Here is a 16,443-nt window from a genome sequence, read left to right on the forward strand (position 1 = left end):
AGCTCAACCTTGAGTACAGGATCTGTATCTTCTGAGCCTCCGTCAGAGGGGTGGTCGCTGAGTTGATATCGGCCTCGAAGCAGGCTAGCCAGTGATTAAAGTCCTTTCTGGCGTCGCTTGATTGCGGATCCAGTTGCAGGTGATCTGGTTTGATTCGGAGGTCCATCTTATAGAAAATCTTAGAGCAATAAATTGATGCACGATCAATTGTACAAAGACTCAGGTTGGATACAACTTTGGCTTTATTGCAGTAAGATGTGTGGCCTCCCACAGCAGCTGGCGAAATGGCTGCTGAATAGAGCACACACATATTTATACTCCTCCTACTGGACAGAGCCAGCAGGCAGGGACTACCGGCGAACCTGTAGTACAGGTCCTACCTTACATCGCCTAATACAGGTGTAACAGTGGTTTACCACAGGTAGTAATAGCCACTTCGGTGCAGTATGATTCTATATTCTCCGACGACTGTGATCAACATCATACAAGGTGCACTTTTTTCTTAACTTATTCTATTTTGTTTCTATTTTAGTCTGAAAGAAGCAGAACAATTCACAGAGAATAAGGAAGTGCAGCCAGAAACATCAAGAGCTTCCCCACTCCCCTTCTGTTTCTCATTCCTTCACAGAAACAAGGCCAAAGCACCAAAGGACAGGGTGAGTGAGTGTCCCCAAACTCAATACTGGATCGAGGGAACGCTTTTAAGGAGAAATCAGTATAATCTGCTTAAGATGTTTTGCCAAATTAATCTAGGCTAGTTATCAAATGTGGGAAACAACAGCACTGCCTTCAACAATATTTAACTGACTTTGTTCAATACTGGTGTCACGATCTGCAAATCTTGTAAGATCACAGATAAAATTGCAAAAATCAATTTTCCATTTCTTGAAGACACTGACTTGTACTGAGCAAACTCCACAGGCATTTTCCAGTATTTTGTGCAAGTCCCTGTTATTTCTGCAAATCTTGACAGTAAGCATTGGCAAGCTATTTCACCTTTGAACGATTAACAGCAGAGGCTGTGATCCTCTCCTGACATTCATATTTTGCTAACTTCCATCATAGATTGTCAGTCAGTGATTGGGAACACAGAAACAGACGTAGGGCATTCCACCATTCAACTAATGGAAATCTTGATCAAGCTTCAAATCCTGAATCTGGTTTAGTGACCGACTGAAATCAGCTCCATGAAACAGGTGGTGGGTCAAGCCTGGGATCTTCCTGATCTGCTTAATCATTAAGTAAACTCTCAAGAATCTGGAGAGCCAGGTTTAGAGGCCTTCAGATCAATTAAATTGGACAATAAACAGAAGCATGTTCCTTTATAACTCTGTTACACTCTTGTGCTATTTTTCATTTGCAGAAATCTTACAGCTTGAAGTGCAAATGAAGATTAAAGAGGAAGATATGTCTGTTTTGTTTCATTTTCCTTCCTATGCGTTATTCTGTATTTAAAAACTCTTAAACCATGTTTCCTTTTCCCATGAAGACTTGTGTAAGTGTGCATTGGTGTATTATACACACCGGTGTCTGTATTAGCACCCGTTTTTAAAATCAGTCCATTATTTCGACCCTTTTTCCATGTCCACTCACTGGAGGTTAGGGTTGGGCCACAAGTACTTTCTGCTTCCCTGCTACCAGTTTTTCAACAACTCTCAGCAGCAGAATGTTACAGGAAAGGCAACAGGATAACACACAATTGAGCTGTCCTGCCTTCAGCATGGGGAGTTTGTCAGTCTGAGGGCCTCTGCTCCTATCTTGTGATGTTCCTCTGTTCCTATGATGGGTGAAACTGGCTGGAGGTCTGCAAATTTGATCTTCATGAATGTTGTAAGCATATAATTAGGTCCGATCCCCATCAGTATGCAAGACACCCTTCAGCACACAATGCACTGCTTTGCATCATTAAACATATTGAGCAGACAAACCAAAGTCTATTTCCTCTCTACTCCTCTTCCTTCTCTGCCCATGATTCAATAATATGACACAGGATAATCTCAGTTCCATGGAGAAACATATTCTGCTAACACAGGTCATTCCCTGGTATTTCAAACCAAAGATATTTCAATCACTGGCCCTTAACCAAGATCTCTGGGAATAATTATCTGGTCGTTGTCTCATTGCTGTTTGTAGCGGCTTCCTGTGCACGGGTTGACTGCTGTAGTGGCTACATTTCAAGCAGCATTTTGTTGCCTGTTGGACCTGGGACATTCAGAGATTGCAAGGGAGCCATCTTTTGGATGAGGCATTAATATACCTAGGGCTGGATTCTCCATTTGGGAGACTGTTCCCGCCGGGGCCGATGTTTGAACAAAATTCAGGAGATGCAAATGAGCTAGCACTCTGCCGACGTGAATTGCAAGCAATTTCCAGCCCCACTGGCGGCAGATTCGCTGCCACCAGAAATCGTGTTAAAAGAGCTTAGAAGCACTCCACTCACCACACACTCATTCCAGCCAAGAAAGCTCAGAGAACCTCTGGAGTTTGAAATGGACCGGCTGCATGATGCAATTGAGGAAAGGAGGAACACCCTCTTCCCCAGGGCGGGATGGAAACTCAAGCCCATCCTCCTAAACACCCTCCTGGGAGGAGGTGACAGGCAGTTAGTGCTGCCAACATCGCCAGGAGGACCGGTACACAATGCCACAAAATGAATGACCTCCTTAGGCAAGGCATCCTGTAGCAATCAGACGGTGATGAAGTCTGATACCCTGGCACATGTGGGGCAGGATTCTCTGCAATTGGCGCGATGTCCGCCGACGGGCGCCAAAAACGGCGCAAATCAGTCCAGCACCACGCCGCCCCAAAGGTGCTGAATCCTCCGCATCTTGAGGGGCCGAGCCCTAACCTTGAGGGGCTAGGTCCGCGCCGGACTGATTTCCGCCCCACCAGCTGGCGGGAAAGGCCTTTGGTGTCTGCCAGCTGGCGCGAAACTGACTTTGCCGTGCGGCGTGTGTACCGGTCCTCCTGGCGGCTGCTCACGGCATCCCCACGCATGCGCAGTGGAGGGGGTCTCTTCCGCCTCCGCCATAGTGGAGACCATGGCGAAGGCAGAAGGAAAAGAGTTTCTCCCACGGCACCGGCCCGCCCATGGATCGGTGGGCCCCGATCGCGGGCCAGGCCACTGTGGGGGCACCCCCCGGGGCCAGATCGCCCTGCACCCCCCCCCCCCCAGGACCCCGGAGCCCGCCCGTGCCGCCTTGTCCCGCCGGTAAGAGAGGTGGTTTGATTCTCGCCGGCGGGACAGGCATTCCAGCAGCGGGACTTCGGACCATCGTGCGCCGGAGAATCGCCGGGGCGGGGGGGGGGGGGCCGCCAACCGGCACGGCGCGATTCCCACCCCCGCCGAATATCCGGTGCCGGAGAATTCAGCAACCGGCGGGGGCGGGATTCATGCCAGCCCTCGGCGATTCTCTGACCCAGCGGGGGGGGTCGGAGAATCCCACCCGTGGTATCCATCACAATGCAGATGTTTGTGAGATCTCACACAGGTGCCCAAAAGCCCTGGAATGAGCCAGGAGCATAAAGGCTCAGAGCAACCGTCACCTTGATGGTCACTAGGAGCAGGTGTCTTCCTCCAAACCCCTGCGGTACCAGGTGCACCATCTGACACAGGTTGCATGGTGAGCTGGTGTTGGCATATGTGGTCCGGCAGCTCCTCAAAGGATAGGCATCGATGGTATGCATGTGCCCTGATGCGGCGTCTCCTTCGCATCTCCTCCTCTGCCTGTTGAAAGGCCAGCACTTGAGCCTCACCGGCTGACCCCTGATCTTCTGGAGCAGGCTCCTCTTGTGCAAGGTCCTCCATGGGCTGGCCCTGGCACTCAAGCTTCTATGCATCTGCAGCAGCAACAGTGACCTGATAGATAGTGAGCATAGCTAGCTGTACTCCAAAATCCATATCTCTGCAGGGTGGGGAAAGAGATAATGTTGTCAAGATGAGAATTCCCTCGACTATCCAAAGCCACCAGGTTACATGGTCACCCTTTGTACTGCTGCGCCACCCTCAACATGTCCCACCACCCCCCCACCCGGCCCCTTTGATATGTCGTTGTCCGTATGCACCGCTGTCCCCAGCAGTGAGTGGCACCTGGCCTGTGATGTGAGGATCCTCTATCCTCACCACCCGTGTTGGGTATCAGTAGCTGCCACAACCCAAGTCAGCCATAGGTTCTGTGGCCCCTGTCCTGTTTCTCCCCCCCCCCCCCCCCCCGTGGGATCCGGTCTCCTCATTGTGTGGACCATGTATTATATAGCCAGCAGGGTAGTAACTAGTTGGGTGGCTGAGACGGTCAACGTGTGCTGCCAGTTGCCTCCCTGCATAGAGGCTTGCGTGGGGGCTAGTCCTACAGATGGTGGTAAGGGAAGTGTGCGCTTGCTGGGAGCTTAGGTGCAGTGTGATGTATGATCTGGGTGTAACACGCAGTTGTTGCAGAGAGCTGGTCAGGTTTCTTGGCCAGGGACAGGAAGGATGGGAGCAGGGGTGGGTAGACCGGTAAAAGCTTGTAGACGGCTCGTGGTCCTGAGGGGTGGGCTAGCTGACACCGAGGCTTCTACTCAGAGGGGCGGTGTGTGGCAGGGAGAGGCCACGATGCATGTGTCCATTTTTTGGTGTGAGCTTTGCTATTTCCCTGCTGTGGGGCTGCGCTTCTGAGGTGTGCCAGCACCTAGTGGGCTGGTAATTGAACATCCCCACACCCATTGCCTTGATGATAATGCTGGGGTCTGAGGGCTTCCAGAGGGGCGGGCTGTGCGGGTTCCCACATGACTAGAGGCTCTCTGAGCATTTAAAGGATACAGTGAGCACTCAGCAGTGAGAACAGCTAGGAGCCTGTAAGTTGCACCATGGGGTTGTGTTTAAAACATACTGCAGCAATGGTGGTCTGAGCCAGGTCAATCCAACCCAAGGGGGGGACACCCAGAGTGCATGAACGTGGCACCAAGTTGTTCCTCACTACTCACCATGGCCCAAGTAACCAACCCTCAGCCAGCCCGACAAGCTTTGAGATTTTCCTTACCTTCTCTCTCAACAGCCATGGCGCCCAGGCCCTGCTTGTAAATACTTGCACCAAGTCACACCTGTGTGATTCCCACCTAAGAGGGCATCGCGAAGGGGTGAAGCATGCAGGATCTAACCTGCTAATTGTATTCAAATCCATGCAAATGACTGATTTGCATGGGGCTGCTGGCACAGAGCATGAACCTCACAGCTGCCGCCAGCAGTGGCCTGGAGCATGGCATCCTTCACCCAATATTCTCCGCCCGATTGCGATTCGGAGAATCTGGCCCCTTGACTGTTTGGGTTGTGTTAATATTTGCAGGAGATAACTGATTACTGAAGGGGAGCTGAAAGGTTATCAATTCTGAGGCACGTGTTATTTCCAGAGTCCTTCAGGCAGTGTGTACTAGCTGCACTCAATAGATGTTGTATTTACTTATTTCCATGCAAATCATAGTCATAGAACTCATTAAAAAACAAAGGCTCTTGGTTTGGTGGATTTAAATGCCAAAATAAAGTGCTCAAGAATTGGTTATCAAATAAATCCAATGTTTATACAATCGAGTGAATTAAACATCTACATGTTCTCAGTCCAATCCGAATGCAGGAATCCGTTTGGCTTTGTAGCCTCTCCCAGGATACTTTGAATACTTATTTCCCACGAACAGCATCCAAAGGAGAAAACAGAATGCAATTAAAATATGATGGCTTCTAACCTACTCCGAAAAATACACACATTACATGACACCGCCATCTTCTTCCGCCTTTATCCTGCTCCTTTAAGATTAGAGGGAGAGAGAAAGTGGTGACTACAAACCTGACATCAGTAGTGGGGAAAATGCTAGAAATATATTATAAAGGATATGATAATCAGACACTTAGAAAGGACAGTCAACATGGATTTAAAATATCAAGTTGTTCACTTTGGTTGGAAAAACAAATGCAGGGTATTAAATGGTGAGAGATGGGGAAATTTTGATGTCCAAAGGGACCTGAAAGCTAGCACCTTGGTTCAACAAGCAATTAGGAAGGCAAACAGTACATTGGCCTTTATTGCAAGAGCATTTGCGTGCAAGAGTAAAGATATCTTGCTGCAATTGTACAAACTGCATCTGGATTATTGTGTAGTTTTGGTCTCCTTCCAGAAGGAACAATATACTTTCTGCAGAGGCAATGCAACATAGGTTCACCAGATTGATTCTTGGGATGGCAGGATTATCCTTTGAGGAGATTGGGCTTGTATTTTCTGGAGTTTAAAAGTTTGAGAGGTGATCTCAGTGAATCATATAAAATTCTGACAGGGCTCGACAGAGTAAATACCCGTGGCTCGGTGCCCCAGAATCCGAGGACATAGTCTCAGAACAAGAGGTAAGCCATTTAGGTCGGGGAAGGAGTGTTTTCATCTTTGGAATTTTCCACCTAGAGGGCTGTAGAGTATGTTCAAGACAGTGATTTCTCACATGAAAGATCAAGGGATTATGGAGATAATGTTGAGGTAGAAGTTCAGCCATGATCTAGTTGAGTGGCAGAACTGTCTAGAGGGGATTGAGATCTACTCCTGTTCCTATTTGCTATGTTCCTACCAGTAGTTTCTTTGTTTACTCTGGTCAAGATGAGAGAACTGTTTTAGAAGGGTACAATGTCCATGGAGCTACTCCTCCAAATAGATCACATGTATTCTGCATTAACTGGGTTCTCCTCAACACGGTGAATAATGACAGATGTTACCATCTCAGATTGGGTACTCGGGATGGGACGAGAATCCAGTGAGGCCAATGATGTTTTGATAATATTCCCTACTTTAAAGTCAAACAAAAGGTCAGATAGTTGATTTTCGTAGAAATATGACAAAGTGTCACTGTAGTGACCAACACTAAATCAATGTAAATATTATGCAGGTCTTAAAAAATGTAATTTTAATCACTTTTGTACTATGATAAGCTAATTTGTTGCTCTTGTTTAAAATCACTTGCGTTACAACACATGCTCAAGTTTCGACTATATGTACAAGAAAACCCTTCGCAACCGCGCAAAAATAGTGTTAAAAGGTAATTGTTGTAGGTACATGCAGCTCAAGTCCATTGTCCATGTGAGATAGCCATGCTGCCTTTCTCCTGAAGTCTCCATTTACTTCATTGGAAAACTCACCATTCCTCCGGAGTTAAACTGTGCAGTACTTTGGCATACCATTTACACTGGACACACAATTTATCAATATTAGCTGGACAATATTGCCTGAAAAAAAACTTGAAGGAATTGCTTAGTTACAGGATCATCAGTTGATACCTAGAAACAGGAAACACCGCCCCTCCCCCTCCCCGACCACTCACTCGATCGCAGATGGGTCAAAAATATTAAGTAATCTTTGAAACTACTTTTCCTCATTGTTATCTGGAATGTAATTGAGCGAGGAAGGAGTTAGGAGGTTCGATGGCACACAGCAAAATGAGTTGTCTAATTTTTCTATAGTACAGGATGCTGCACAGTCACATCTTTACCAGCACACAGGTGCACATGGATCCACTGCCAGAGCAAAACAAACCCATAATAAGATATCTACTTTCGTAAATTCTCTCTTTTGGAATCAGTTAAGTTGGAAATGCATTACCTCCCAGATGTAAACCTAGACCAGGCATTGTCAAATTCGGGGGTGCGACCCTCAGGCGGGTGTCAGGTGGGTCGCGGAGCCATCCGTTGCGGTGCTACCGATTGCGCAAATCCGCACGCAACAGCCGGCTTTTAACTATGCCTGCTGCAAGCGGCCTTCAAAATGGCCAGGAACATATTTTTAAAATTCGGCCGCACCGCGACGTGTGCCCAATCATCGGTGCGCAGCATCACGCGTGTGCAGTGCGCCCGCATTTTTTTTATACGGTCGCATTTTTTTTTTTACAAGTTCAGCATTTATTTTATACAGTCGCAGCCTTTTTTTTTTTAACAAGTTCAGCGGGGCGAAAGGGACCCAAAACCATTTCCTCCACTTCTGTCAGCACCAAACAAGGTAAGAGAAAATGGTGGATCGCGCAGGTCAGCCGGCGTGGGCCGTGAAGGTCGGCCGGTGTGAGACACGAAGGTCGGCCGGCGTGGGCCGCGAAGGTCAGCCGGCGTGGGTCGCGAAGGTCGGCCAGGTTGGGTCGCGAAGGTTGGCCGGTTGGTAAAAATGGGTCCCCAGAAAAAAAGTTTGAAAAACACTGACCTAGACCGTGCATGGTGGCAGGTTATTCAGTAATAAAGGCGTCAAAGCTCAGGATGCTATTGTCCTCACTCACTATCTACATATTCCTTTCCAACAGGAGCCCTGGATCAGCAAGCAGGGCCGGTCGGTACCTTTGAGTTTTAGGAATTCTGAGGTGAATTGTATTTTGACTCAAACTCAGCTAATTCAACGTAGCACAGAGCACAATCTGAACACGTCCTGGTCAGTATGACGTGGTTCCTCGCTTAGCAGTACATTTACTCACTGGTCTATTGGAGTTTTAACAAGTGAGTAAATGCATCAAAATTATCCAGACTCCGTGTACACAGTATTCCAATGATGTACACCGCTTCCTAAATTCCACATGAATGCACATGAGTTTTCTATGTGTGCACTTGGAGCCACAGAGGTGTTGGCGTTATGTCCTCGAGCACTGTTTCAGAATATAGGAGGTTTACTGTAGATTTCACTTGCAGTGGATTAATTGCCCAAATCAGTAGTACAAAAGGTTAATTGCAGTACAAAGGAAGAGAGAAATTAACTCCGACTGATTACCTGCCTCCTAGCTGGGTAACAACTGTATTTTGATAGCTCCAAAAGCAAGTTAAAATTAAAGGGGAATTTTCCATGGACTACAAACGTTTCCTGTCCCTCAACTGTATTTAATATCTGGAGTTTTCATGAGACCAATTAGAATATTGCACTTCCTAATCTCTCTTTTAACGTCCACAGCCAAAATCAAAGCTATAAATTTTCTAACAGATAAGAGCTGGAAATCATGAAGTTCAATAAATATTCGGCCAGTCAGAATGACAATAAGAAAGTCGCAACGGTTCAAATCTGTCCACAAGCAAAATGTTCCTTTTGAATCACTGGATTCAAACCTGCACACTTTACCAAGATGCATTAGGAGGGACAAAATATGAGACTTCCCGAGATAAAATTAGTATTTATAAAGTTGGAATGGTCACTAATTCACCACCGGATCTGTGCCCAATTCTGCAACTTGGCCTCCCAATGAATATAGCTCCCCATCATGAGTTGAAGCCCTTCAAAAATGCCTGCAACTCTGCATCATACCACAGTAAACACTTGCACATTGCACTGAATGAACACACACATCCGCTTAGCCTAAGAGATGTAAGCATGACTCAGTTTTATATTTGGGTATAATCTGATCATAGGGTGAATTCCTTTATTCACAGAAGCGGCACGGTGGTTAGCACTGCTAATTCCGGCCTTGGCTGACTGCAGAGTTTGCCCATTCTCCCCGTGTCTGCGTGGATTTCCTCCAGTGCTCCAGATTCCTCCCAACAGTCCAAAGATGTGCAGGTTAGGTGGATTGGCAATGCTAAATTTCCCCTTACTGTCCAGTGGGCTGGGGAATTGGCTTAGGTAGAATGTTATTTTGCAGTGTCTGTAGACTCGATGGGCCAAATAGCCTTCTTCTGAACTGTAATTCTATTAACCATACCTGCAAAAAGTTTTCCATGTGATAACAAGCTACCTGTGCGCTCCCTGTAAAGAATAGCCATCATGCTAATTGGAAACCTTGGCAATATCTTCCTCTAAGACTCTGCAGTTACCAAAACCACACAGGCTCTGCAGTCTCTTATAATCTGCACATATGTTTGATTTTCACTTTACTCTTTGACAAGAGGAGTAAAACAAAATAAATACCCATTGAAGTGAACCAGATGGAAGAAGGTATCAGTCCTTGAGCACTCTTATCAGATTTCCAAGTGGGCACTGTAATAACCATTTGCATTGACCAAGATTAGGCTGGCAGTGAAGTAACATTGTGTTGGTCAGGATCATTGCCATTTGCACCAATGACACAAGTCAACAAAAGCTTTACAACCAAAATGTAATAGAAGGTGAACTCGTGAAATACCAGGGCCTGGATTCTCCGTTTGGGACACTAAGTCCCCACGCCGGCGTGAAAACGGTGAGAAATCTGGCGCAAAATGGCCACCGATTCGCCGTTTTGCTGAGGGCCAGCTCGGAGGCAGTGTAGGGCTTGCAGCTCTAGCTGCCGATAGTCCTGAGCATTTCCGGGTCCATGGCCGACCATGCGCACGGCGGCGGCCTGCAGAGGTCACCCAATGCTTCATGACAGACCTGGACCACAAAAGTAGTGCTCCCCTTCAGCCGCTCACGCGCCTCGAACCGCACCCACCCCTGACAGTGCCCCAACCCTGAATGAAGCCCCCCCCCCCCCGCCCACGGATTGGCTCTCCCCCAACTATGGCGGTGCCGGACTGAGTCTGCAGCCGCCATGCGAGGTTCCTGAACGGTGTGAGCACACATAATCCACGTCGTCGGGAACTCGGCCGGTCAGGGTCGGTGGCATACTTGGCGCAGCGTACTCCTGGAGTAGGGGGGCAGAGAATCCAAAGACCGGCACCACTCCCGATTTTGGCCTCAAAACGGATTCTCCGCCCTGTCACCGAGCACGATTTTGGCGTCAGGGGGCTGAGAATCCAGCCCTAGATCCCTGATGACTACTTTATTTCAGGAAAGTTTCAAGAGCTGGTTATGACTTTGAGCTGCAAGCTTACAGATGTTAAGTTCTGAAACAATAACCAGACGATACTGCAATTTGAGGAGGAGCTTCAATGTATTTTTTTTTTAAACAAGTAATTCTTTAGACCTGCAGCATATTTCCCATAAGGTCGCTGGAAGCAAGTCCATTGATAATTTTCATGGAAAATTCAATAAATACATGAAGATGAAAACATTTGCAGAGCTATGGGGAAAGTCACAACTATGCAAACACGCAAAGCAAGGTGCACATGCTATGTCAAAGATAATGTACATACAACCTTTGCTTTTCCTTTTTGGTTACATGCGCGTACATCGGTTCATTTATTTAAGTAAACTTGCGGTGAATGCTGCCGCTTATTGAAAATTATTTTTTAGCTGAAATACATTTGTTTGATGCCATCCATATTTTCCTGCAAGATGTGGATTTATAATTGGAGAATCAAATAGGATTGGGTGAAATAGAACAGCATAAATCAGTGGAGCAGGACTAAAAAGAGGCAACAAAATTGAATTAGAGCGGCAGGGGTGAAAATAATGACTGAAAAAAATGAGAATGAGGAAAGCATGAACAGGAGGAATAGGAGTGACACAAATTAATTGAGAAATGGAGTAGTGATACAATTGGAATGGGGTCAGGGTGGGAGTGATATAAACAGATAAAGTAACACGAAGGAGTGTGGTTACAAAAGTTTGAGAACATGCACCAATAGATTCAAAAACAGCTTCCTTCCCCACTGTTACCAGACTCCTGAATGACCCTCTTAGGGTCAGAACTGATCTTATGGACTGAACTGGTCTTTCTACGCACCTTCTCTACAGTTGTAGCAAGCACTATATACCATACACTTCACCCGCTGTCTATGTTTATGTATTTCCATTCTGTATCCTCATGTATTTATTGCGTGTTCTATGTTTTCACGTGTGGAGCGATCTGCCTGGACTGTTTGCAGAACAATACTTTTCACTGTACCTCGGTACACGTGACAATAAATCTAATCTACTAGTTACTTACATTTAGGATTCTAAGTGGCAGTTTGCAAGAAAGATATTACTTTAAGATCATGCCGGCCATGCCAGCGTTTAAATTACAATAATTATGGAAATGAGCACAACTGACGTAGTTTGTGCCTAATCTTATACCTCAAGTTAACCACGCATGTTGTGACTGGAAAGGGACTCTCATTCTGCTGACACCGTATGACAAAACAGAAAGGTTGCTGCATTTAATCTAAATTGGGTGGAATTCTCTCGAAGCGATAAAGCACATACATTTGTATGACGTAGGAATGGAAATTCAGGGTGCATTTCTCACTTCCTTCTCCGCCACCCCCCCCCCCCCCCATCCCTCTTGAAACAAATAAACAAGACTTGAAAAGAAAGATGTTACAGAAACCTTTAATCTTGCACTAGTCAGGGAAAATGCAAACATGCCAATTTCAACTGATGACAATACTACAGGAGAAAAGGGTGAAAGGGTGCTGATTGGTTAGTAATTTGACTCTGATTGGTTGAGACATTGCCATGATGAAAACAATGGGGAACAGGTCTCCCAAGCTTCTGGGTAATTCAAAAAAGGTGCAAGACTTGAATAAATCCCTTTTGTTTGCAAGGAACAGGTCCCTGCATTTGAACAAAGCATTTCTAATGGGCATATATGAACTGCATTAAGAGTTCCACTGATAATGTTTGTTTGTGCAGTTATTAGCGTACTCAGAATTGTTTAGCAGTGCTGCCCAATTGTGGAATTACATCTAACAGTAAGCATTTTGTTTTGGGTTTTTCAAGCGTGATCTGTTGAGTACGTTCTGTAAACTGCCTATTACAATAACCAAATTTCATTCTACCTAGTACACAATTGAACAATGTTGTGTATGGATTTTACTGCAGACATTGGCCATACTCTCAGCAATTGGCTGATCAAATCGAATAGCATGTTCCTTCGCTGAAATGAGCTAAATATCAGCCTCTGAGGGCTAAGCCCGACAATATTCAAGGTTCAGGACAAAACTGAGGCCATGATTAAAAAGCTGGAATTTGGATTCATTGTGTGGCCGAAAACAACACTGGAATATTTCCAAGTCGATATGATTTCCTGACAACTAATGAGTTAAACTTGCACAGCCGCACTAAAGGTGACATCAAGCAACATATCACTGAACCGGCATTGCAGTTACATGATTACTTCCCCCAGATGGACGACACCCAAGTGCTGGGTTGCTACCCTTTGTCCTATTTTCCTGCAATTCCCATGTTGAAAGAAGTGCCGACAGTAAAAGAACAAGAGAACCTCCTTGACATGGTAACTAAAGGCGCACTCAACATTTCAGTTCCAACAAAAGCACTTGACAGATTTTTGCATCAAATGCAAGCAGCGTATCCTCAGCTGGAAGGCTTTGATGCCATTCACAACATATTTTTGTGAAACAGCATTTTTGGCATTCACTGTAATTAAGTCAAAATGTTATCACTGCATCAAAATGGGTTTGCGACAGGAACTACCACCCATTTTCCCCAACTTCATGAGTTTATTCTCCAACAATCAAACTCATTAATCACATTAATGACAAGTTAAAAAAATGATTGGACATATTTTTACCTGTAATATATAATTATAATAATATATAGGGCCATTGGAGGGGTAGTTAAAAGATAAACTGCCATTAGGAGTATGCACAAAGTTTGTAAATCTGAAAAAGGGTATGCGACCAAAAGCATTTGGGCACCACTGCTATAAGGAACAGAGGAATTTTTCAGAATACATGACAGCACGCATATGCAAAGCTGTTTGATGTTGTCAAGTCACATGGTCAAGCTAACGTGGGAAGAGGATTTTCAGTCAAAGAGGTTGAAGCTGAAAACATGAAAGAAAGTAGCACAACACAGTGTGATCATGTGAATTTTGTAGATGTGGCCAATGTAAAAATTAGCAAGAAACTTCGATTATTATTAGTATTAGGTTATGATAACATTTCAATCCAAGACATTGCCATGGCAGTGAAAAGGTAAAATCTACAGTAAACAGGGATAAGTAAAATGGGAACGCAAGAAATAACATCCAAGTTATGTACCAGATATATACATACATATCTATTTTTGTCCTGTATGTCACTGGGAATAAATAATGAAACATACCTTAAATTTATGTTTTACCATAATGATTTGAAAGGGAGCACCTTGCCATATGTAGGTTGCTTGAATAAATTACCTCATGATTGAAATTTTACAAGGAAAGAACATTTTCATCCTTTTAATAGCACGAATCTGGACTATACAGATCTGTACTGATTGCATAAGCTGAATTGACCAGCGGTAGTTTCCATGGTGCCAGTAAAAAAGTAAAATCTCTGTTAATCAAGGGAGGAGGCTGGCCATTTCCAGGTTCTGACATTTTCTGACTTTAAAGGATTTTCATGACTTGAAAGAGGAAATGTGAATTTTCTACAAGATCACCCCAGGGTGGTTAAATACATATGTTCCATGTTGTGTAATTTTGCCGTAAAGAAAAGTCCTTGAATATAAAAAAAATAATTTGAACTTCAACAGACTGAGATTGTGTGAATCCTGGAAAATGGATGGCCAATAAATGTTGCCCGGTATTGCCCACAATCCATGAACACAATTGGAGGCTTCTGATTTTCGCCACTTGTACTAGACATAGCCTATGGACAACTTAATCTCCAGTACCACCTCTGCCACAGCCACCTGGATTGGCTAACACATTTAGGCAAGAGATGCTCTTATAAGCATTGCAGCATACTGACCAGTGATTACTTTGAAGCACAAGTACAGATTCATTGTAAGAAGTTGAAGCACAAATGGGATTAATGATACAAGCAAGTCCCACACAGATGGAAAGGCTCAATGATCAGCTTTTTCTTCCTGTCCTTTATTGTAGATTTTGAAATGGCTATTTTGAAGGAAGGTAGTCTAATTTTATTAGAAATAATATCACTTGAGTTGTGTTAAACAACAGCCTGTGTCTCCCTTACAAAACAGATGTATAACCAGGAGAAAAGTCATTTTTCATTCATTTCCTTCTCCTACAAATTAATCACAAAACTGTCATCCAAGCTTATCCTGAATTTGTTATGCAACAAATCATTTTTAAAATTACCTTTATATTTATTGTCTTTTCCATTTCAATGTCAATATAATCAGAAACATCCCACCCTGAATGGGTGGATTATATCGGCCGAATTAGTAGCAGATCAGTTAAATATTACTGTCGCACTCCTAGAAAAACTACCCTTGTAATCGCGCTCTCTGTCAAAAAATTGTGAAGACACACTGCAGACTTGGCAGGATCTTGACCTACAGTTTCAGGCTGCTTACACACATTTGGCTCCTGGAAGCTGGATAAAGAATACTGGCACTATACTCCAGGGAAATTGAGGGAAGAGGAGAAACAACATTTCAATCAAGGTACTTAATTCAGTGATTCACTGCAAATTGGAGGAATGGTTCAGCACCCCTCAACCTGTGCGCACTGTTCCAGAGGCCTGCACCATCAGCACAATAGGTTTATGCCCATGTGCCATTTGGGCGCTAGATGCACACCTCAGCACCTACTTCCCACACTCAAGAGTTCATCTGTATGTGAGAGAAAGAGAGAGAGAGAAAGATATAGGCAACTCTGAATTCCAATCTCAGAATGACACTCACTTTTCCCAAGAGATCAGCATTTTCCACTGTACATTAACTAAGAAAACCTAGGAGTGATGCCTGCCTGTGACGTTGGATGTGAGAGACGTAGATCAATTCTTTATCTGTGTCTATATATACACACACATGCACACAAAAGTGTCTGTGAGGGGTAGGAGAAATTAGCTTTGCAAACCAACACCGATATAATGGTCTTCAGCCTCCCTCCTGGGGAGTGCATGACTGACCCATCATCACCTTAACTCAAAGGTGCTGCTGTGGCTCTTATTTCCCTTGAAAGCTGCTCAGTTCCATCTCATCCTTCCTCTTCTTCTGTGTAAACAGGGAACTGAATGGGTAAAGTTTGGCCTTCGCCTTGAAGCGCTGTCCGGCAATCTCAATCTCATAATCGCCACGATTGATGAAGTCTGGGGTCACCACCAGTTTGTTTCCAGTGTTTTCATTATACTGGTGAACAAAGCCCAAGCAGACATGGCGGGCCAGCGTGAAACTGTAGGCACTACTGGTTGTCATGCCAACATAGTGCCCATTCCTGTATATAGGCTCTCCCCACCAGGGCCAAAGGTCAAGGTCAGTATCATGATCATCCAGGATAAACATGGTGAACCGACGGCAAACTCCCTCCTGTCTTTGCTGCAACAGAGCCTCACGGCCAATAAAATCAGTCCCCTACAATTAAACAAAGAGGAGGTTAACCCCAGAAATACAGAGACACAAAATGAGCAGCACCACTCTCTGCCCCAAGGTAGAACATGTGTAACTTTATAAATAGATTTCAGAACCCATCGGTGCTTTTTTGCTTCTTGCCCCATTTAAATCAGTTCAGATACGTCTGGCTAGATCACATTCAGGATCACACACTAAGACACATGGCGCCTTTGCAGCCCCTCAGGCGATCTCCAACCCTTCTCCACTTGGCCCTTCCACTATTGTCATGTCCTCTCTCCTTGCCTGTGAAGAGGACATCAGGTGAATCAGCGGTCTTGTGTGGCGCGCACACACACACATTCTTGCACCCCACTTGACCTCACAAAATGAA

At 45.1% G+C, this 16,443-nt stretch overlaps 2 protein-coding genes across 7 annotated transcripts in view; one reads left to right on the forward strand and one right to left on the reverse strand.

The window, feature by feature from the left end:
• Positions 1-16,443, forward strand: part of LOC140430792 (uncharacterized) — a 145,027-nt gene that overhangs the window by 78,663 nt on the left and 49,921 nt on the right. For 3 of the 5 annotated variants that reach the window (XM_072518483.1, XM_072518486.1, XM_072518487.1), the window contains one exon: positions 533-656. In XM_072518483.1, coding sequence (XP_072374584.1) covers positions 533-656 — 124 coding nt within the window. Of the gene's footprint in view, positions 1-532; positions 657-1,065; positions 1,558-16,443 lie in introns of those variants that run through there. The other 2 variants (XM_072518484.1, XM_072518485.1) reach the window with 2 other exon arrangements.
• Positions 12,122-16,443, reverse strand: part of pdpr (pyruvate dehydrogenase phosphatase regulatory subunit) — a 120,541-nt gene continuing 116,219 nt past the window's right edge. For both annotated transcript variants that reach the window (XM_072518482.1, XM_072518481.1), the window contains one exon: positions 12,122-16,073. In XM_072518482.1, the coding sequence (XP_072374583.1) occupies positions 15,669-16,073 (405 nt within the window). In that variant the 3' untranslated portion in view covers positions 12,122-15,668. The remainder of the gene's footprint in view (positions 16,074-16,443) is intronic.

Source organism: Scyliorhinus torazame, chromosome 10 (assembly GCF_047496885.1).
Source record: "Scyliorhinus torazame isolate Kashiwa2021f chromosome 10, sScyTor2.1, whole genome shotgun sequence".
Classification (NCBI taxonomy): Eukaryota; Metazoa; Chordata; class Chondrichthyes; order Carcharhiniformes; family Scyliorhinidae; genus Scyliorhinus; species Scyliorhinus torazame.